The sequence below is a fragment of the Suncus etruscus genome, chromosome 18, assembly GCF_024139225.1.
Source record: "Suncus etruscus isolate mSunEtr1 chromosome 18, mSunEtr1.pri.cur, whole genome shotgun sequence".
NCBI lineage: Eukaryota > Metazoa > Chordata > Mammalia > Eulipotyphla > Soricidae > Suncus > Suncus etruscus.
The window spans coordinates 3,033,145-3,056,255 of record NC_064865.1 but is presented as its reverse complement, the minus strand read 5'-3'; the positions used below and the strand labels follow the sequence as shown (position 1 = coordinate 3,056,255).

Sequence of the window (23,111 nt, the reverse complement as noted above, 5' to 3'; positions counted from 1 at the left end):
ACAATATATTAGTGGGAGGTACACCCTGAAATGCTATTTCAGGAGCTGGAGCTGTTCCTGCCATTATGCTGGGGAGTGACCCTTGGCATTGTTTGGGGACAATATGTGAGAATAAAATGGGGTTGGTGGCCTTCGAGGCAAATGCTTTAACTTCAATACTGTCTCTGGCCTAATTAATTATTTGCTTTTTAAACTGTGTGTTACATGAGTTGCTTTTTTTTCTTTCTTTCTTTCTTTTTCTTTTTCTTTTTTTTTTTTTGTTGTGGTTTTTGGGTCACACCCGGCAGTGCTCAGGGGTTATTCCTGGCTCCAGGCTCAGAAAATGCTCCTGGCAGGCATGGGGGACCACATGAGGCACAAGGGCACCAGGATTCGAACCGATGACCACCTGCATGAAAGGCAAATGCCTTACCTCCATGCTATCTCTCCAGCCCCTGAGTTTGCTTTGTTTTCAAATAAATTTTCTTATGGCTTATTATCAGTAAAAAAAAAAAAAAAGAATATAAGAGAAAACTTATCCAAGTCACAGGAATAGCAGGTACAGTGGTCCAAGATGAGAGCTCACTTGGTATATTAGATGAAAAGGTAGGTGTCTATGAGATATTAGTGTGGAGTGATTGGGGCGGGGTAGGAGGTGGGCAAGGAAGTGTCCGAGGCCTAGAGAGATAAACTCCATAGGAAGGGCATGTGCTTTGCATGTGCAAGGCCTGCATTTGATCTCTGGCACTACATAGTCCCACAGCACTGAACTAGGATAGACCCCTGAACACCACTGGGTGTGTAAAATCCAATCCCTGAATGTCCAGCTTAATGACTCTATTCTGATGAAGAGCTAGTAAATATTCAGAGTTGCTGGAATTAGATGAGAAATATGCCCAAAAAAGAAAAAGAGGTAGTAGGATAGGGAGATAGTTCAGAGGGCTAGTACACATGCTTAACTGGAAACAGCCAGGTAACAAAGAAATACAACTCATCTGTGCTCAAAATTAGGAGGGGAGGGGCAAAGGATATTAAAGGAGATAAGGCACCTGCCTTGCATTTGGCTAATATCCTGATTAATCTCCAGCATTGTCAGTGAGTACTGCCAACTACCCCCCCAAAATTTTTGGCACACGTCCTTTTATGTTTAAAGATATATTGGGGCTAGGGATGGTTTACATGATGAGAGTCTAGTTCAATCCCTGGCACCAGAAAAGAGTCTCTCCGGGCCCTAGAAAAGAGAATTCATTTTCTGTTGCACTGGAGCCAAGGACCTGGGATATATAGAGGTGAAACTAGAGTGACCCCTGGCGGACAAAATCAAATAACAACTAGGTAAAAAGCTAAAAAAGGAAGAGGATCCAAAGGGAGACAGACAGCTCAAACTGCTAACAGGCCTGTATGAACATAAATGAGGTCCTGGGTTTGATAACCAGCACTGCATGCCCCTTGCCATTCGGCAGGTGCAGCCCTCGTAGCCTCTGAGTACAACTGGTGAGGTCCCTTCCCACCAGAAAAAAAAAAAAAAGTTTAAGTCATTGGGCACTTACAAGAGAACTAAGCTTACCTGAGAAGGGGCCTGGGAGAGATGCAGTGAGGGTTGTGGTAATTATTTTGTAGTATATAAAAAAGTATGTATCTACAAAACTTTCTTTTTTTGTTTGTTTGTTTATTTTGGGTCACACCTGGCAGCGCTCAGGGGTTACTCCTGGCTCTATGCTCAGGAATCGATCCTGGCAGCTCAGGGATCATATGGGATGCCGGGATTCCAACCACCACCGTCCTTTCTGCATGCAAAGCAAATGCCTTACTTTCATACTATCTCTCCGGCCCCCAAAACTATTTTTTTAAAGAAGACCACCAGATGTAAATCTTTCACTTAATAGTTTTTGGTTTTGCCCCCAAAATACCTGGCTCTACTCAGCAGACAATATGCAATGCTAGAGATCAAACCTGGGCGGTTCTCTTTGTCTCTCTCTCTCCTCTCCCCCTCCCTCCCTCCCTTTGTTCCTCCCCATCCCGCCACCCCGGTGGTGGGGCACTCCTGGCAATACTCAGGGTTTATTCCTGGCTCTGCATCTAGGAATCACTGGCAAAGTTGAGTGACTATATGTGGTGCCGGGGATAGAACCTTGGACTTCTTTTCTGCACAGAAGGCAAGCACCCTAGCCACTATACAATTGCTCTGGCCCATTTATAAAATTTTCAATAATTTAAAATCCAATCCCTGAATGTCCAGCTTAATGACTCTATTCTGATGAAGAGCTAGTAAATATTCAGAGTTGCTGGAATTAGATGAGAAATATGCCCAAAAAAGAAAAAGAGGTAGTAGGATAGGGAGATAGCTCAGAGGGCTAGTACACATGCTTTTTATGTGTAGGAACCCCAGGTTTGAAGTCTGGCACTACATGGTCCCCAGGCACCACTGTGAGCACTGAGCTAGAAATAGTAAGGAAATATTCTCTGAAGTGGTAGAGTACATGTCTAGTATGTGAGAAATATTAAGTCTGATCACCAACCCTGTATGGCCCCAGCACTGCCAGGCCAAGCATGGCTGGGGGTGATGCCTATTAAAAATAAAAACAACTGAGGAGGGGGGCCGGAGAAATAGCATGGAGGTAAGACGTTTGCCTTTCATGCAGAAGGTTGGTGGTTCGAATCCCGGCATCCCATATGGTCCTCTGAGCAAAGAGCCAGAAATAATCCCTGAGCACTGCTGGGTGTGGCCCCAAAACCAAAAAACAAACAAACAAACAAAAAAAAAAAAACCTGAGGTGGTGGGCTGAAGAGATAGACAGCGGATAGGGCACTTGTCTTGCATGTGGATGACCTGAATTCTAGCTCCAGCACCCTCTATGTCCCCGTAGTCCCATGAGGAGTACCCAAAAAACAAATCTTAACAAAAAGCAATTAGGTCTAAGATAGCTCAACAAGCTAAGTGCATATAGTGCATGATGGAGACCTAGGTTAGATCGTTAGCACAACACTGACCCCTAAGCACTAGAGGAGTCACCTCCCCCAAACGACTACCAGGTGTGACCCTACCTCCCACCAACAAACCTTCAAAATACAAATAAACAAAAAAAAACACACAAATAATAGGGACCAGAGAGAGAATACAGTGGACAATACACTTGTACGCAGCCAACCCAAGTTTAATCCCTCAAGTACCACAGGGAGTGATCCTGGAATACAGACAGGAATAAGTCCGAGGTACAGCCATGTGTGAATCAAAAACCAGAAAGCACAACAAGGGGCTGGAGAGATAGCATGGAGGTAGGGCATATGCCTTGCATGCAGAAGGACGGTGGTTTGAATCCTGGCATCCCATAGGGTCCCCCAAATCTGCCAGGATTGATTTCTGAGCGTAGAGCCAGGAGTAACCCCTGAGCGCTGCCAGGTGTGACCCAAAAACCAAAAAAAAAAAAAAAATGCTGAAAAAAGAAGGAAAAAAAAAAGTAGAGGCAGGGTGTAAGGGATAGCTCAGTTAGTGGCTTAGGGCATCTCTAAGGCCACCAATTCAATCCCTGGAGCTGCCAACATGGGTCGAGAGCAATGCTGGCAACTTTCCTATCTTTGATCCCTGGCTCTAGAAATGACTAATTTAGGCTACACCACCCCCATGTGTCTTGTTAATACCACAACTAAAGGGGTGCTGAATATCTCCTTCCCCCGACAACGAATACTGCAACTAAAACATGTGAGCAGACGGGGCTGGAAGAATAGCATAGCGATAAGGTGTTTGCCTTGCACGTGTCCAACACAGGATGGACCCTGGTTTGATTCCCAGCATCCCATCTGGTTCCCCGAACCTGCCAGGAGCGATTTCTGAGTGCAGAGACAGGAGGAACCCCTGAGCTCTGCCGGGCATGGCCCAAAAAACAAACAAACAAACAAACAAACATGCAAACGTGAGCAGACAATTACCCTAGTGAGCACCACAATCAGAATTTGTGTATCGCAATAAAGAGTGGGAGACTGGAGAGAGACTGTTCTTAGAGTCAGATCATTAGTGTTGCACACAGCTGACCCAGATTCAATCTCTGGCACCATATATGGTCTCCCAAACACTGCCAGGATTGGTCCCTGAATACAGAGTCAGAAGTAAGCCAGAGCACCAAATGTGGCCCAAAAGCCACCCGCTGTGCCCCTCCAAAAAAGTATGAACCCCAGAGAGCACACGTGTGAGCAACACAACTAAAAATGTGTGTAACTCTCTGAGCACAGTGGACAGGCATGCCGTGATGGGGTAAAGGAAGTTAGATCTATGTTCACTGATCCAGACTTTCCAAAGATGATGTTGAAATTTAAAAGATTTATGGAAGGGGCCAGAGCAGTGGTACAAGCGGTAAGGCGTCTGCCTTGCCCGAGCAAGCCCAAGAAGGGCCACAGTTCGATCCTATATGGTCCCTCAAGCCAGGAGGGATTTCTGAGCGTCACTGGGTGTGGCCAAAAAAAAAAAAAAAAAAAACAAACCAAAACCAAAAACAAAATAAAATAAAATAAAATAAAAGTTTTATGGAAGATGGTAAAATATTTATCTTTTATTTTGTGGGGAAGGGTGATTTGGGTGTGGCTCAGAGCTAACTCCTGACTGCACACTCAGGAATTACTCCTGGCAGGCTTAGAGGACCATACGGGATACCAGGGATTGAATCCAGGTCAGCTGTGTACAAGGCAAGTACTATTTTATCTCTCCAGCCCATATTTATTCTTTCTTAAAATTTACTTATTCTGGGGCTGGAGAGATAGCACGGAGGTAAGGCATATGCCTTACATGCAGAAGGATGGTGGTTTGAATCCCGGCATCCCATATGGTCCCCTGAGCCTGCCAGAAACAATTTCTGAGCGTAGAGCCAGGAGTAACCCCTGAGCATTGTCAGGTGTGAACCAAAACAAACCAAACAAAAAAATTTACTTATTCTTAGGGCCAGGACAGTGCAGGGGTTTGTCAGCATGCAAGGCATTGGTCTGACCTGGACTCAGTCATGGTACATGAGGTCTACCACTGATCCTACCTGATTGGGCAAGCATCTTTTATTGTTTTGTTTGTTTGTTTGTTTTGGTTTTTGGGTCATACCTAGTGGAGCTCAGAGGTTACTCCTGGCTCTGCACTCATAAATAACCCCTGGCAGGCTTGGGGGACCATATGGGATGCCAGGATTCAAACCACCATCTGTCCTGGGTTGGCTTCGTGCAAGGCAAATGCCCTATTGCTGGGGTGAGCATCTTTAGGAATGGTCCCTGAATCAATCCCCTCATTTGAAAGTTCCCCCAACCAATTTATTAATTACTTTTTATTTTGGGAGTCACATACACAATGCTCTGTGCTCTGGAGTGATCTCTGGTAGTGCTCAGAGGATATCTGTAGTGCCAGAGCCAGCCACAAGCAAGGCACACATCTTTCCCCTATTTTATCTCTCCCCACCCCACCCCCCAATATATTACTTCTCCTTCGTAAGATAAGGAGCAATTTATATTTAAGTCCCAAAACTCACCCCAGAAATAAGAAAAAAAAACTCACATCATTTCGGTCCTTGGTTAGCCTCTCTTCTAGTTCCTGAGCTAACTGCAAAAGCCACCATTGTATCTAAAAAAGAAGTATTAAAAAAAAGTCCGATTATCTCCATAAACAGAAATGCTTGCCAAAGGCTCCTTGCATAATACTTATTATTAATAGTCCATGAAAACCTTTAGTAACTTTTTTTTTTTTTTTTTTTTTGGTTTTTGGGCCACACCCTGTGACGCTCAGGGGTTACTCCTGGCTATGCACTCAGAAGTTGCTCCTGGCTTCTTGGGGGACCATATGGGACGCCAGGGGATCGAACCGCGGTCCGTCCTAGGCTAGCGCAGGCAAGGCAGGCACCTTACCTCCAGCGCCACCGCCCGGCCCCAACCTTTAGTAACTTAATCTACCAAACCTAGATTAATATTCTCATTTTCTTTTCCTGCTAGCATGTCATCAGGCACATTTCAGGCATGTCTAGCTCTGAGAAAAGACACAACCTTGAGGCACAATATTCTTGGCCTTTTAAGTTTCTTTTTTTCAAAAATTGAGAATTCCGCTTAAAATTTAATCAGGTCCTTACACTGGCAGCATTCAGGGGTTATTCCTGGTTATTCCTGCCCCTGGCAGGCTCAAGAGGGGGACCCTATGGGATGCTGGGATTTAAACCACCAACCTCTTCTGCATGCAAGGCAAACGCTTTACCTCCATTCTATCTCTCCAGCCCCAAATTTAATCAGTTCTGGGACGGAGCAATAGCACAGTGGGTAGGGCATTTGCCTTTCATGTGTCTGATCCCTCGAATCCCATATGGACTGTAGAGCCTGTGAGGAGTGTGAAAAGCCAGCAGTAATTCCTGTGTGCTACTGGGTGTGGCCCATAAACAAACAAACAAACCAAAACAGAAAATTTTTTTTTTTGTTGGTTTTGAGACAAACCAAAAAATTTAGGCAGTTCTATTGTATCTGTTTTTAAATAGAAAGAAACCACAAATTTAGTCAAGTCTTTATACACAGGGCCAGAGCAATAACATAGCAGTAGGGCATTTGCCTTGCAAGCTGCTGATCCAGGATGGACCTGGTTCGATCCCTGGCATCCCATATGGTCCCCTGAGCCTGCCAGGAGTGATTCATTCATTCATTCATTCATTCATTCTTCCTTCCTTTCTTTCTTTTTCTTTTTTTTTTGGTTTTTGGGCCACACCCGGCGGCACTCAGGGTTACTCCTGGATGTCTGCTCAGAAATAGCTCCTGGCAGGCACGGGGGACCATATGGGACACCGGGATTTGAACCAACCACCTTTGGTCCTGGATCGGCTGCTTGCAAGGCAAACGCTGCTGTGCTATCTCTCCGGGCCCTTCTTCCTTTCTTTCTTTTGTTTGTTTTTGGGCCACACCTGGTGATGCTCAGGGGTTACTCCTGGCTATGCGCTTAGAAATCACTCCTGGCTCGGGGGACTATATGGGATGCTGGGGATCGAACCGGGTCCATCCTGGATCAGCAGCCCTACTGCTGCGCCACCGCTCCGACCCCTGGGAGTGATTTCTGAGTGAAGAGTCAGGAATAAACCCTGATCACTGCCAAAACACCAAAAAAAAAAAAAAACCACCCCAAAAACAAACAACAAAAAAAAAACCTAACAAACAAAAAGAAACAAACAAAAAAAACCTCTTTATACATAAAAAGAATTTATCTCTTTATAATGTTATAACATAAGCCCTACCTAACTGTTCTATTTATTTGTTTTGAGATCACACCCAACAGTGCTCAGGGGTTACTCCTGGCTTTGCACTCAGGAATCACTCCTGAATGGGTTGGGGGACAATATGGAATGCTGGGATCAAACCTAGGTGGGCACATGCAAGACAATGCCTTACCCTGTTTACTATCAGCTGAACTATCACACCGGTCCAAGTCCTATCTAAATCAACTAGAGCTTCCAGTTATCAAAAGCTACAAATGAGCCTTTATAAAATACATTGCATTGTCAAGAATGTGACCCACCTGCTCCGGAGTAGACAGAGCTGTTTTTCCTGGGAAGTTCTTGCTGCAGCCAATGGTTTTGGGTAGTTTCCTGGGTTTAACGGGATCATGTTCAACCCCGCGGCACATAGCATAGAGCCATGATCTAATAAAACCAGCAAGGTGAAAACAAATTATTATTATTACTTAGTTTTGGTTGGGGGGGGGGGGTCACACCTGGCTCTGCTCAGAAATTGCTCCTGGCAGGCTCAGAGGACTATATGGGATGCTGGGATCGAACCTGGGTAGGCCTCATGCAAGGCAAACTCCTTACACACTGTGCTATCGCTCAGGCCCCAACAAATGATTATTTTTACTAAAAATATTTTTTAAAAAAACTTGTATTTTGGGCTGGAGTGGTGGCACAAGCAGTAGGGCATTTGTCTTGCATGTACTGACCTAGGACTGACCACAGTTCGATCCTGAAGTATCCCAGATGGTCTCCTAAGCCAGGAGCAATTTCTGAGCTGGGAGTAACCCCTGAGTGTGGTCCAAAAACCAAAACCAAACAAAACAAAAACCAGAGCAGTGGTGCAAGTGGTAGAGCGTTTGTCTTGCACACACCGACCTAGGACGGACCATGGTTCAATCCCCCGGTGTTCCATATGGTCCCCCAAGCCGGAGAGATTTCTGAGTGCATAGCCAGGAATAACCCCTGAGCATCACCAGGTGTGGCCCCGAAACAAAACCAAAACCAAAACCCACAAAACAAACCCCTCTGCTCCCACTGAACTCTTTCATTAAAAAAAGGGGGGGGGGCAGAGAGATAGCATCGAGGTAGGGCATTTGCCTTGATCCTTCTGCATGCAGAAAGATGGTGGTTAGAACCCTGGTATCCTATATGGTCCCCCGAGCCTGCCAGGAGTGATTTCTTTTCTTTTCTTTTTTTTTTGGGGGGGGCCACACCTGGCGGTGCTCAGGAGTTACTCTTGGCTGTCTGCTCAGAAATAGCTCCTGGCAGGCATGGGGGACCATATGGGACACGGGGATTCGAACCAACCACCTTAGGTCCTGGATCGGCTGCTTGCAAGGCAAACGTCGCCAGAAGTGATTTCTGAGCGTAGAGTCAGGAGTAACCCCTGAGCGCAGCCGGATATGACCCAAAAACCAAAAAAAAATAATAAAATAAAGCCTTGTTGCAAATTAAGTAAACCTCATCTCTGGCATCCCAATAAATTCCAGTGCAATATATTGCTAAGAAGAAAATCATTGATTATGTTTTCCAAAGTCATAGTTTATATTTTTGAGAAAGAAAATAAGTTAATACTCTTGAAAAAAATTTTCTTGATGTGTGTATGTGTTTTGTATTTACTGAGATCTAAACATAGGATTTATAGAACTCTAAATCATTTTTTTTTCTCTGTTTTTTTTGGACCATACTCAGAGGCACTGAGGGGTTACTCCTGGCTCTGCAATCAGGAATCATTCCTGGCAGGCTCAGGGGACCATATCAGATGCTGGGGATCAACGTGGCTGGCCACATGTAAGGTGCAAGGCAAACTCCCTACCTTCTATGCCATCGCTCTGGTCCATATATATATATATATATATATATATATATATATATATATATATATATATTTGGTTTTTGGGTCACACTCGGCAGCACTCAGGGGTTCCTCCTGGCTCTATGCTCAGAAATCGCTCTTGGCAGGCTCAGGGGACCATATGGGATGCCAGGATTCGAACCACCAACCTTCTGCATGCAAGGCAAACACCCTACCTCCATGCTATCTGTCCAGCCCACTAAATCAATATTTGAAAACACTTACATGATGTATATAGCCAAGCATGAAAGTAACAATTCCTTTTATTAAAATAGAGCTATAAAAAAATTGTCTAGATCAATAATCTAACATGAAACAAATTTACCTCAAAGTACAAATGTTAACCTAAATATAGATCCAAGTATACTAGATCAGTGTTTTCTTTTTTTTTTTTTTTTTTTGGTTTTTGGGCCACACCCGGTAAAGCTCAGGGGTTACTCCTGGCTATGCGCTCAGAAGTTGCTCCTGGCTTGGGGGACCATATGGGACACCGGGGGATCGAACCGCGGTCCGTCCAAGGATAGCGCAGGCAAGGCAGGCACCTTACCTTTAGCGCCACCGCCCGGCCCCAGATCAGTGTTTTCTAAAGTGGGCTGAGGTGGAGGTAAAGGGTCAAGGATTGTGGGTGTTCCAGAAGTAGCTTTGGGCATTAAGTTGGGGACTGGTTTCTGTTTGTTCATTTAAAAAAAATAAAATTTGGGGGCCTGAGAGATAGCTTGGAGGTAGGGTATTTGCCTTGCATGCAGAAGGACGGTGGTTTGAATCCCAGCATCCCATATGGTCCCCCAAGCCTGCCAGGAGCAATTTCTCAGCAAAGAGCCAGGCGTAAACCCTGAGTGCTGCCGGGTGTGACCCAAAAAACAAAATAACAAAATTTCAGGGTTGGAAAGAGCTCTCAAAGCTGAAGCACATGCAATGCTTGCCTGAGGTCCAAGTTTGATCTACATATGGTCCCTATCCCCGAAGCACTACAGAAACAACCCTGAAGCTCAAAATGAGGAATAATTCCCCCAAAAAGAAGAAAAAGGAGGTCAATTTCTAGGCAGATGTCGATCTTTTTTTCCTGAATAGGGGGAAGTAGGCCAAATAAGTTGAAAAACCTTCATATTAGATGCTTTTGTTAGGCTGGAGGGATAGTATAGAGAGCAAAGTGCTTGTCTTGCATGCACGCAATACAGTTTGGTCCGTAGCATCCTAAATGGTCTCCTGAGCTCTCTCAGGAGTCATCCATGAGTGTAGAGCCAGGAGTAAGTACTAAACACTGCCTGGTGGGGCCCCAAAACAACTACCCCACTGACTAAAACAACAACAACAACACATAGATGCTTTCGCCTATATTTGAATTTTAGCAAACCCCAGAGATTATGAGTGAAGAATATTAGCAATCACTTACCCATTCTTTTCCCCAAAATGACACTGAAGCTGAGATTCAGTGAACCGAGTCAGTTCACCCATGTATTCTACGCCCAGGACTTCAGTGACAGAAGCTCCAAGCTTTCCTCCAAGACTACGGCTAAAAATAGATACAATTCAAGATTATCATCGGCAAATATCTGCTGAGCACACATAAGACATTCTTCTGTGTCCAAACCTCCAGAAAATTCAAAAGAAATAAGAGTATACATTGGTTCTTTAGGCTTCTCATTTTCTTTTTGGAGGGTGGGGATCACATCTGGAAATGCTTAGGAGTTACTTTTGGCTCTGCACTTAGGTATCATTGCTGGAAGTGCTCAGGAGATCATATGGGATGCCAGGATCAAACACAGGTCATCCATGTGCAAGACAAATGCCACTGTACCATGACTCTGGCCCCAGCCATTCATTTTCTTGAGTAAGACTAGATGGCTTTGAATATTCAGATACTCTGGGAATTAGGACCTGGGAAAGTTAATAATAGCACAGACAAATGAATACAAAATTTTCATTCTTTTGGGTAGCTAGATGATAGTACAGCAGGTAGGGCATTTTCCTTGCATGTTGCCAACCTGGGTTTAATCCCTGGCTCCTCATGTGGTCCCCCAAGCCTGGCAGGAGAATAAGCTGAGTGCAGAGCCAGGAGTAAACCCTGAACACCACCATTATGGCCCAAACCAAAACAAGAAATTTTTCCTTCGTATAAGTGCTGGGTCTCATATATCAAAGAAAGATTTTTAAAACCATACAGGCCTTACTACCTTATATAGGGATAAAAAAATACAATACCTCTTATGCCTTGCATGTGGAGGGCTAGGGTTTGTTTGTTTGATCTCTCCCAAAACAAATCTCTTCTATGACTAAAATATTTTCTTTTTTGTTGTTGTTTTTGGGCTACACCTGGCTGTGCTCAGAGGTCACTCCTGGCTCTGCACTCAGAAATCGCTCCTGGCAGGCTCATCCATATGGGATGCCAGAGATCAAACCCCGGTTCATCCCAGGTCAGTCATGTACAAGGCAAATGCCCTACTGCTGTGCCATCGCTCCAGCCCTTTTCTTTCATTTTTTGGGGGGGTTGGGGATCCCACAACTGGCTGTGCTCAGGGGTTACTCTTTGCCCTAGACTTAGGAAAATTACTCCTGGTGGTGCTTGGGGGATCGAATAGGATGTTAGAGATTGATCCTGGGTTTGCTTTGTGCAAGGTAAACATCCTACCTGTTATACTATCACTCTGAGTCCATAAAATCTTTTTTATTTTTGGTTTTAGAGGCCACACCCAGCAGTGCTCAGGGATTATTCCTCACTCTGCACTCAGGAATTACCCTTGCAAGCTTTGGGGAAACTATATGGGATGCTGGGGGTCGCATCTGAATTGGCTACATGCAAGGCAAGCACCCACTGTGCTATCTGGCCCCATCACCCTAAAATCTTTTCTTTTTTCTTTTTTTTTTTTTTTTGTGGGGGGCCACACCCAGTGATGCTCAAAGGTTACTCCTGGCTATGCACTCAGAAATCGCTTCTGGGTTGGGGGATCATATGAGAGGCTGGAGATCGAACCCAGGTCTGTCTGTCCTGGATTGGCTGTGTGCAAGGCAAATACCCTACTGCTGCACTGTTACTTTGGCCCCTCAAAATCTTTTCTATTTAAGAATATATATAAAGGGTCTGGAGCCTATGGCACAGCAGTTAGTGCATTTGCCTTGTCTTAGCACCTGGGTTTGATTCCTGGCATTCTATTTGTTTCTCCAGCCTACCAGGAGTGATATGTTTGTTTGTTTGTTTATGGGCCACATCCAGCGCCACTCAGGGGTTACTCCTAGCTCTGTGTCAGAAATCGTTCCTGGGGCCAGAGCAATAGCACAGTGGTAAGGCATTTGCCTTCACGAGGCCAATATAGGAGGAAACCTGGTTCGAATTCCGGTATCCCGTATATATCAGGCCAAAGGCCTGACAGGAGTGACTACTGAGCATAGAGCCAGGAGTAACCCTTGAGCACCTCCGAGTGTGAACCAAAAACAAAAAAAAAAAAAAAAGAAAAAAGAAAAAAGATAAAAAAAGAAATCTTTCTGGCAGACTTGGGGGACCATATGGGATGTCTTGGGTTGGCTGCGTGCAAGGGATACACATCCTATGACTGTGCTCTTTCCAGCCCCAGCCAGAAGTGATTTCTGAGCATAAAGGTAGGAGTAGCTCCTGAGGGCTGCCAGGTGTGGTCCAAAAACCAAAACCAAAACAAAAATAAATATATATAAAGAAATAATAAATCATGGGGCCGGAGCAGTGGCGCAAGCCTTGCATGCACTAACCTAGGATGGACCGTGGTTCGATCCCCTGGCATCCCAAATGGTTCCCCAAACCAGGGGCGATTTCTGAGCACAGAGCCAGGAGTAAACCCTGAGCACTTCCAGGTGTGATCCAAAAACAAACAAAACAAAACACAAAATAATAATGATATAGTACCGTTCAATTGTTTCAATCTGGCCTTGGAGATATCATAGAATCTGTATTCAATCGTTTCAGTCTCTCCCGATGTTATCCTCATATGATATAGCTCAATTTGTTTGACATAGTTTAGTAAAAATATCTGGTGCTTCTCCCATTTATTGTGTTCTAAACACTCTCTGAATCAGCATTACGTTGCTAATCTCATCCGCCAGTCCAAATTGTACCCATACTCATAATCCTGCCTTTTGCTTCTCAGATTCTTCTCTACGGACTTTGCTAACTATGGATCCAATTCATTTAGAATCCTGTGGTACGGCTTTTCCTGTTTGCTTGTTTGTTTTGGGGCCACTCTTGGCTGTGTTCCAGGGTTTCTCCTGGCAGGCGTGGGGAACCATATGAGATGCCGGGGATGGAACCCAGGTCAGCTGTGCGCAAGGCAAATGCTCTCCCCGCTGTGCTATGGCTCTGGCCCCAGAATCCTATGATACCACAATTCAGTAGTCCTAAAATCCTTTACATTAGAAGAAAAAAATAAGACTTGCTATTTATTTGTTATTTACTAAGAGCTGAATAGGGGCTGGTATGGCAGACTGAGTGCTTGACTTGTCCATGGTTGATCTGAGTTTGATCTCATATGGTCTCCTGAGCATGGCCAGGAGTAATTCCTGAGAGCAGAGCCAAGAGTAAGCCCTGAGCACTGCTGGCCCCCCCCCCCCCAAAAAAAAAGTAAAATTTGAATAAAAAGCTTAGAGTTAGGGCCGGAGAGATAGTATGGAGGCAGGATGTTTGCCTTGCATCCAGAAGGTCAGTTTTTCAAATCCCGGCATCCCATATGGTCCCCCGAACCTGCCAGGAGTGATTTCTGAGCGTAAAGCCAAGAATAACCCCTGAGCGCTATCGGTATGACACAAAAATCAAACAAAAAGCAAAAATAAAAACAGAAAAAAGCTTAGAGTGAAGTTAAACATTGCTAAAAATCAGTTTTTTTTTTTTTAAAAATCAGGATTGAGCATCTTCCACTGATAATCTAGAACAAAAACTCTATAAAATGAATGGTTTCCCAAATTTTTCTATTATCTTCCTCTACCTTCCTGATACCTATTTTCCCTGTAACAGAAGAAAACTAGTTGCACATAGAACAGAAGAAAGTACAACTGGAAAGCACCTTCACATGTTAATGAATAAAAAGGTTTGTGCTGCCCTGCATACTTACATTTTGCTAATAGGCACTTGGCTGAAGAGCTTCGGGACTGAGCCAAATGAGACCAGTGTCTGACGGTTAGGCTTATTTAGGCCACAGGCCAGTTTTGCCAGGACCTAGAGGGTGGAAAGTGTAAAAACCTTCTAAGTGTTTCCATCCACATAGAGAAGATGCACACATACATACACACACACACACACACACACACACACACACACACACACACACAACTTAAGGGCTGTGTAACTCATGTTTTCCACATAAAAACTAAACAAAGCCAGAAAATTAAGATCTTGGTATTCAACAACAGCCTCAGCGGAAAACATAAATCATGATATTTATCCTGTTTCTTTTTATATGTTCCATTCATAGTTTCCTTTAGTCATCCCCTCCCCACCAAAAAAGAGTGTAAAAGGAGTCAGAGTGATAGCACAGTAGTAGGGTGTTTGCCTTGCACACTGCCAACCTGGGACAGACCCAGGTTTGATCCCCGGCATCCCATATGGTCCCTTGAGCCTTCCAGGAGTGATTTCTGAACACAGAGTTGGTGTGGCCCAAAATCAAAAAGAAGAAGAAAAAAAAAAAAGAATTCATTTCTGGAAGGCTCGGGGACCATATGGAATGCTAGGGATCGAACCCGGGTCAGCAGCATGCAAGGCAAACACCTCACTTGCTATGCTATGCAATCGCTCTGTCCCCCCCCCCCAATTTAATACAGATTATCACCATTTAGTATTTGTGATAAAGCTGAGCTCAAAAATCATCTTCCGGGGTTGGAGAGATAGCATGGAGGTAAGGCGTTTACCTTTCATGCAGAAGGATGGCGGTTCGAATCCCGGCATCCTATATGGTCCCCTGAGCCTGCCAGGAGCGATTTATGAGCATAGAGCTATGAGGAACCCCTGAGCGCTGCCAGGTGTGACCCAAAAACCAAAAAAAAAAAAAAAGGAAAAATTAAAAGATACAGGATATCAAACACTACCCAATTACTTAATGAGAAATCCTAAGCCCCAGGATACTTAAACCACCAAGTCAGTTATTCTGTCCCTAAATTATTGAGAATTGTTGTATTCCCTAAATAAATATAACAGTTCAGTGTTATTAGAAGCCTCAATCTATTGACGGGCTTCTGATTCTGGAGGGGAGGTTTGGGCCACACTCGAAACACTCAGGAGTTAATCTTGGCTCTGCACTCAGAAATCGATCTTGGTAGACTCAGGGGACCATGGGTGACATGGGGGGTCAACCGGGGTCAGTCACAGGTCAGTCCTGGGTTGGCCTTGTGCAAATGCCCTACAGCTGTGCTATCACTCCAGCCCGTTTTTGTTTTTTACTTGGGGAGGGCCACAAGTGGTGCTTAGGGGTTTCTCCTAGCTCTACACTCAGAAATCGCTCCTGGCAGGCTTGGGGGACCATATCAGGATAATGGGGATCGAATCAGGTTGATCCCAGATTAGCCATGTGCAGGGCAAACGCCCTACCCACTGTGCTATCACTCCAGCCCTGTTTTGTTTTTAAAATCTATTATTAGTTTTCACCTTATTGTGTGAAATTCCAGCTGAACATTGGAAACCAGTCTCCTTCTCTATGGTTGCTCTCATTTCCTCTACAATCACTGCTCCCACAGTGAGCCGCAGATCAGGAGAGGTGGTGTTATCGATTTGAAGAGAATCAAGCCACTGTAATAACCCTTGTTTTCTTCTCTCCTCTGGAAAAGTTAAAAAGTCACATTTAGCCGGTGAGGTGGCGCTAGAGGTAAGGTGTCTGCCTTGCAAGCGCTAGCCAAGGAAGGACCGCGGTTCGATCCCCTGAGTCCCATATGGTCCCCCCAAGCCAGGGGCAATTTCTGAGTGCTTAGGCAGGAGTAACCCCTGAACATCAAACGGGTGTGGCCCCCCCCAAAAAAAGTCACATTTAAAAAATAATTATTTGTGCTACCTACTGCATTAATATTTATACTGAAGAGACCTTAAATCTATAGTTTCACAAAAACATTTTAGAAGACTACATTTTCTTCTTCATACTGATTCCAACAGTCTTAACTTCAAGCCACAAAAATATTGTTATTTTGTTTGTTTTTGATTTTTGGGCCACACCCAGTGACCCTCAGGGGTTACTCCTGGCTATGCACTCAGAAATCGCACCTGGCTTGGGGGACCATATGGGACTCTGGGGGATCGTACTACGGTCTGTCCTAGATTAGCACATTCAAGGCAGATGCCCTACTGCTTGTGCCACCGCTTGGCACCATATTTTGTTATTTTTTCCCACCCCCCATATTTTGTTATTTTTATAAGCAATGATTTCTTTAATTATAGTGGTGGAATACTGGTACTTGGATCATAATATGATTACACATATATTTAACAGTAGAGTGAAACTGAATTCCAGAAACAGTCTTATAAACCAACATTATTTGCTCTCAAAATAAAATACGTGGGACAGCAAGAGAGCAGCGTGTGGGGCACTTGCCATGCATGCAGTCAACTCAGTTCAATACCTGACCATCACCCATCATTTTGTCAGGCTCAGGGTATCAGGAATCAAATCCAGGTCAGCAGTGTACAAGGCAAGCACCCTATCTAATGTACTATCTCTCTGGCCCCAATGCACAAGTTTTGTTAAAAAATAAAAAAAGCTTTCCCTTGGGGCCAAAATGATAGGCTAGTGTAGGTATTGCTTTTGTCTTTCATGTAGCCAACCTGGGTTTGATCCCAAGCATCCTATGTAGTCTCCTGAGCTCCACTACGAGTGATTGATGGTAACAGAGCCAGGAGTTACCCTAACCACCACTGGGTATGGGCCCCCAAAACAAAACAAAAATAAAAAGCTCAACCTTACCATTAAGAAACCAGAAAACTAATTTACAGTAATTTAATCTATCAATGACCAAAGTGTTTAATCTTCCCATTGATAGCTCTAATATGCCCTGTTAAAACAAAAGGGCAGCTTGATTTCATACAGATTTCAAAAGTTCTTAAGGTAAATATACCTGGAAAGTAAGAGATTGTTTCTCTTCCATGTGAAATCGTGTGATTCATTCAGGCTGTAGTTTTAAGTTTCCTTTCAATCAATCCAAGGAGGAGAAAGCAAAGCAGATTCCAGAGGCAGCAAGCAGAAACAATGTGATGCTATGAAAATACCTTTCTGAGCAGTCCCTTTTGCTGTGGGAGGGCTTTGAGGTAACCCTTCGATGTAGGTGGTTGGCAGTAAGCTGGCTGAGATAGGATGCCCTTGTAGCTTTCTGAGTCTCTCTTGTACAGCACTAGTCAGGTCGACATAAGCTTCATCAATGCTGGCACGTTCAATCACAGCAAAACGGGACATTATTCCCATTACTTCCACACTGGCTTCCCGGTACCTAACATGGATGAACATAGGTGGGGGCGATTTACAGAGGCAAACTTGGGCAAACTTAAAACTGGCAGCCCCATTTCTCCTATTAATAAGTAGAGAAATAACATGCAAAATCAGCATAAGGTTTCCTTAAAGAACTGGTTTGACAAGTGCCTGAGAACAGATGGATGGAATACAGCACAGCTCTTAGGAAAAATAAAGTCATAAAACCTGCTCATAGATGGATGGATAAGGAGAGTACCATGCTGAGTGAGATGAGTCAGAGGGAGAGGAACAGACATAGAGCGATCACATTCATTGGTGGGCACAGTAATAATACCCAAAGGCAATAGAGAAGAGGGCCAGAACTGGTTCATGTAGGAATCTTGCCACAAAGAGGAGTGCGCGCAGTTAAGGCAGAGAAGGGGTCAATATGACAATGACAGTTGGAAATGATCCCTCTGGACAAGAAATAGGTGCTGAAAGGAGGTAAAGTGAAATGTGTGGTCCTACTTCAGGAACAATATTGCAACCATAGTGCCCAAAATGGGAAGAGGAAAAGGGAAGAGAGTGGGGATATAGAGAGACAGAGAGAGAGAGAGAGAGAGAGAAGAAAAATGTCTGCTATAGAAGTGGGGGGACGGGCAGGAGGGAAACTGGGGATATTAGTAGCAGAAAATGTGGGAAGGGATTGGTGTTGGACATTGCATGACTGAAACTCAAACATAAATAACTTTGTAACCATATATCTCATGGTGATTCAATCAGAAAATTATAAAAAAAAATAAAAACTGGGGCTGGAGAAATAGCACAGTGGTAGGGCATTTGCCCTGAAAACAGCCAATCCAGGACAGACAGTTGTTCGAATCCCAGCATCCTATATTGTCCCCGTGCCTGCCAGGGGTGATTTCTGAGTGCAGAGCCAGGAGGAATCCCTGAGCACTGCCAGGTGTGGACCCAAAACAAACAAAAAAACTAGTTTGACTAAGTATAGGAAGTAATCTAACTTAATGGGACACTGAGTACATAAGAGCAGCAGATCTTAAAAAAAAAATGAGGGGCCGAAGAGGCAAATAGTGTGAATACTGCTAAAAAAATAGTCTATGAAAATATTCATATGTTTCTCCCTAACATGAAAATAAATATTTTAAAAATATTGGGGCCGGAGCAATAGCGGTAGGGCGTCTGTCTGCCTTGCACATGTCCAACCCCGGACAGTCCCCAGTTTGATTCTGGGCATCCCATATGGTCCTGCGAGCCTGCCAGGAGTGATTTCTGAGTGCAGAGCCAGGAGTAACCCCTGAGCGCTGCCAGGTGTGACTCCTCCCCCCCAAATTTACTAGATGACCTGAGATAGATGGTACCTGAGATAGACCTATTCGAGCATTAGTTTAGTATGTTCTTGCCCAGGTTCAACCACTGCCAGGAGTGATCCCTCAGCACAGAGCTAGGAGCAAGTCCTGAGGACAGCTGGGTATAATAGTACACCAAAGAAATTAACTGAAAAACTTGATACTACATTCACCTACTCCTATTATTTTCAGATAAATCGCATAGTATTCTGCTTCTATTTTTGTCTTCAATGAAGAGGTAATTCAAAGAGAACACTGCATTGGTATCTGAACCCAATACGGTCTTCCTCAGTATAGTATTTTTTACAATAAATCAACTGTGTACTCCAATGGGTAGACTTCTTGTCTACTAACCACAAATATCATCAACCAAATTCAGTTACTTCTGTAACATCTACCATTCATTATCAAGTAGGAGGCAAGTACCTGGAATGTGGGGATGCATTGGCAGACTGACTGCCCTTACCATAAACCACAACAAGTAGCTCTTTAGATCATATATTGCCACTTTTTTTGTTGTTATATGTTTTGGGTCACATCCAGCAGCACTCAGGGGTTATTCCTGGCTCTATGCTCAGAAATCGCTCCTGGCAGGCTCAGGGACCATATGGGACGCCGGGATTCGAACCAACCACCTTTGGTCCTGGATCAGCTGCATGCAAGGCAAACACCGCTGTGCTATCTCTCCGGGCCCCAGTTTTAAAATCTTATAAAATATTATTTCTGGTTCTTCCATTCCTCTTAAGTTGTCTTCCCTTTGGGGGCTTGAGTTCATGCTTTGTTTTTTTTTGTTTTGTTTTTGGTTTTTGGGCCACACTCAGCTGTGCTAAGGGGTTGCTCCAGGCTCTATGCTCAGAAATCACTCCAGGCAAGCTCGGGATTGAACCACCGTCCTTATGCATGCAAGGCTATGAAGATACCTTCATGCTATCTATCTTGGCCCTTGAGTGCATGCTTTGAATGCAAGAGGCCCTAGTTTGATCCCTGGCACTGCGTATGATCCCCTAAGTACCCAAATGACTCCCTAGCATCAAGTCAAGTAGTAGCCACTGAGAATCACAAGTAACACCACCATCACAACAACAATAACAACAAGCTTTTCTTACTTGGTTAAGTTAGCTTTTCCACGCAACTCACGAACTTGTGCCAGCAGGAGATCTGGACATAACTTCTTGGCATCATCTGCCCACATGTTTCTCGTCACCCCAAATGCACGAGCTTCATAACTCACTGCAATTATTCTAAGATTAGAAAAGATGAATAGGAAAAAGTTACATGTTCATAAGCATAGAGAATTAAAATTTAACACAAACAAGCCATAAACATAATTGGAACTTTTTGGTCAAGATGGTGCTATTTGGGTCCGGAGAGATGGCACAGCAGCGTTTGCCTTACAAGCAGCCAATCCAGGACCAAAGGTGGTTGGTTTGAATCCCGGTGTGTCATATGGTCCCCCATGCCTGCCAGGAGCTATTTCTGAGCAGACAGCCAGGATTAACCACTGAGCAATGCCGGGTGTGGCCCAAAAACCAAAAAAAAAAAAAAAAAAAAAAAAAAAGATGGTGCTATTTGATTTCAAAATATAACTGGGATGGGGCCAGAGAGATAGCACAGCGGTGTTTGCCTTGCAAGTACCCAATCCAGGACCTAAGGTGGTTGGTTCGAATCCCAGGATTCGATAGCCAGAAGTAACCTCTGAGCACCGCCGAGTGTAGCCCCAAAACCAAAAAATAAAATAAAATAAAAATAAATAACTGGGATGGATATAGCTTAGTGTAGAGAACTTGCCTTGCATGTTTGAGGCCCTGGGTTTGATCCCTAGCAACAGTAAATACCAAAGCAAGCAAAGTAAAAATCATAATATTAGAAATCACAAAAATAGGAAATCACATATGTAGGTGTACCTATCTGAGACCCGTCCATTTCTGGGAGGGGTCTTGGGAACTGAATATTAGGTGTGACCTTACCTGCAAGACCCCGCCCATTCCTGGGAGGGGTCTTGGAATAGGTAGATAAACCATTGAGCGAGGGGATTAGGGGCTGTTTGCCCTGCTGCGCTCTCTGGCTTTTGGGGCTCTGCATTCTGGTCTTTGATCAGCATGGAGCCCAAAGGAAAGATGGCTGAAAGGAGTTAAGACGCAGGGCTAGCGAAGTATGGCTGTGCTTGAAAGGTTAGAATAGAAGCCACACCGCTAGAGGTAAGGTGTCTGCCTTACAAGCACTAGCCAAGGAACGGACCGCGGTTCGATCCCCCGGCGTCCCATATGGTCCCCCCAAGCCAGGGGCGATTTCTGAGCACATAGCCAGGAGTAACCCCTGAGCGTCAAACGGGTGTGGCCCAAAAACCAAAAAAATAAAAAAAGAATAGAAGCCACACATGTGGTGAATAGGGCATGAATAAAGCTGATGCTTCCTGATGCCTGCCTGTGAGTGAGTTCTATACCCGCCGTTCACCTGGGCCTGGGACTCGTCGGCTGGATGGGGGTTGCGGAGCCATGTGGCCTGGGGTGGCAGAGAGAAATCCTTCACCATCCATCGCCATCCAGCTCCATCGTTAATTATTTAATGCTACACACATAATGCTGTGGTGCTCAGAGGTTACTCCTGGCTCTGCACTCAGAAATCACTCCTGGTAGGCTCGGGAGATCATATGAAATGTTGGGGATTAAACCCTAGTTTTCCATGTGCAAGACAAATGCCCTATCAGTTGTGCTATCACTTCAGCCCAATGTTGTATATTTGTACTTTAGAGTATAGTAGCCCTTAAAAAAACCCAAGTTGAATGGAGCGATAGCACAGCTGAAGGGCATCTGCCTTGCGCACAGCCAACCCAGGAAGGAGCCTGGATCGATTCCCAGCATTCCATATAGTCCCCGGTCCCCCAAGCCTGCCAGGAGCGAGTACAGATGCAGGAGTAACCTCTGAGAACATCAAGGTGTGACCCAACCCCCACCCCCAAGGAATAATGAAAGAACTCCAAGATGCAGCTCAATAACAGAGCTGCAGGCATGAATTGCACTGTGTGAAAGCACATCAGCCAAGAGTACAAACAAGAGCAGAGCATTCCGAGAGAAAGCACCTTAAATAAGTGACCCCCCCAGGCCCCCAGACACTACGCTAAAGGAAGGGGGGAGGTCAGACAAAGACGTAAAGTTGAGCTGAGAGTTACAAGGATAACAATGATACATACCCACCACCTTTCCATGTTTTATACTGTACTACTGCACAAGGTTTATTCTTCAAATAAGGATTTTGTCGTTGCTCCACTTGAACGAAAAAACAATCCATGTCTACTAGTGCGACTATCCGGTCTTGTCCAGTATTCATTTTTCTATAAACAATATTATAATTAGGAAGGATACTAAACCCTGAACTGGCGCAATAGGACAGCAGGTAGAGAGCACTTGCCTTGTAAGACGCCAACCCCAGTTCAATGTCTGGCACCCTACAGGTTCTCCCAAGCCTGCCAGGAATGATACCTGAGTGTGGAGCTAGAGTCAGGAGTAAATCCTGAGTACAACTAATGTTGCCCAAACAGCCCCTCTCCAAAAAATTGACCAACCCAAAGCCAACAGGAAGCATTTCTGTTCTCCTACTGTTGAATTACCATAAATCTGGTTGAAAAAAAAAAAAAAACAAGATTGAAATAGGTTTTTCCATACAGAATTATATTTCTACTGATAGAATTAAAAACAGATCCAATTTTAGTAAAATAAAAAAATATTAAAAGCATTTAAGGGCCCGGAGAGATAGCACAGCGGTGTTTGCCTTGCAAGCAGCCTATCTAGGACCAAAGGTGGTTGATTTGAATCCCTGTGTCCCATATGGTCCCCCATGCCTGCCAGGAGCTATTTCTGAGCAGACAGCCAGGAGTAACCCCTGAGCACCGCCGGGTGTGGCCCAAAAACAAAAACAAAAACAAAACAAACAAAAAAAAAAAGCATTTAAGATATTCTCCCCCTCTCCCAAGAACTGGATACTCCATGAAAGCAGAACAAATAGCCAACAGGCACACAAAAATGAGCTCAACTTCCAACATTAACTGTGGGGAAAGGCAATGTCAAGTCAAGTTAGTTAAAGAAGAATCTCAAATATATATTCAGGGAAAATAGAAGCAGAAATTATATTTAAAATATAAACAAATGATACATAACATATATATTTAACCTTTTAAAATATATTTAGGGTTCAGAGTGATAGTACAATAGGTAGAGCGCTTGGTATGCGGCAGACCAAGGTTCATCCCCAGCATCCCATAGGGTCCCCTGAGCTTACTAGGAGTAATTCCTGAATGCAACTCTGGGAATAT

The 23,111-nt window shown here is 44.3% G+C and overlaps 2 protein-coding genes across 2 annotated transcripts in view; one reads left to right on the top strand and one right to left on the bottom strand.

Moving 5' to 3' along the window:
• MRPS18A (mitochondrial ribosomal protein S18A) overlaps positions 1-23,111 on the top strand; it is a 145,218-nt gene that overhangs the window by 73,975 nt on the left and 48,132 nt on the right. The window lies entirely within an intron of this gene.
• POLH (DNA polymerase eta) overlaps positions 1-23,111 on the bottom strand; it is a 30,875-nt gene that overhangs the window by 4,902 nt on the left and 2,862 nt on the right. Inside the window, exons 2-9 of the mRNA XM_049765491.1 lie at positions 21,993-22,133; positions 19,909-20,043; positions 17,258-17,475; positions 15,653-15,822; positions 14,127-14,230; positions 10,448-10,567; positions 7,490-7,613; positions 5,504-5,569 (exon numbers count right to left, since the gene is read on the bottom strand). Coding sequence (XP_049621448.1) covers positions 5,504-5,569; positions 7,490-7,613; positions 10,448-10,567; positions 14,127-14,230; positions 15,653-15,822; positions 17,258-17,475; positions 19,909-20,043; positions 21,993-22,129 — 1,074 coding nt within the window. The 5' untranslated portion in view covers positions 22,130-22,133. The remainder of the gene's footprint in view (positions 1-5,503; positions 5,570-7,489; positions 7,614-10,447; positions 10,568-14,126; positions 14,231-15,652; positions 15,823-17,257; positions 17,476-19,908; positions 20,044-21,992; positions 22,134-23,111) is intronic.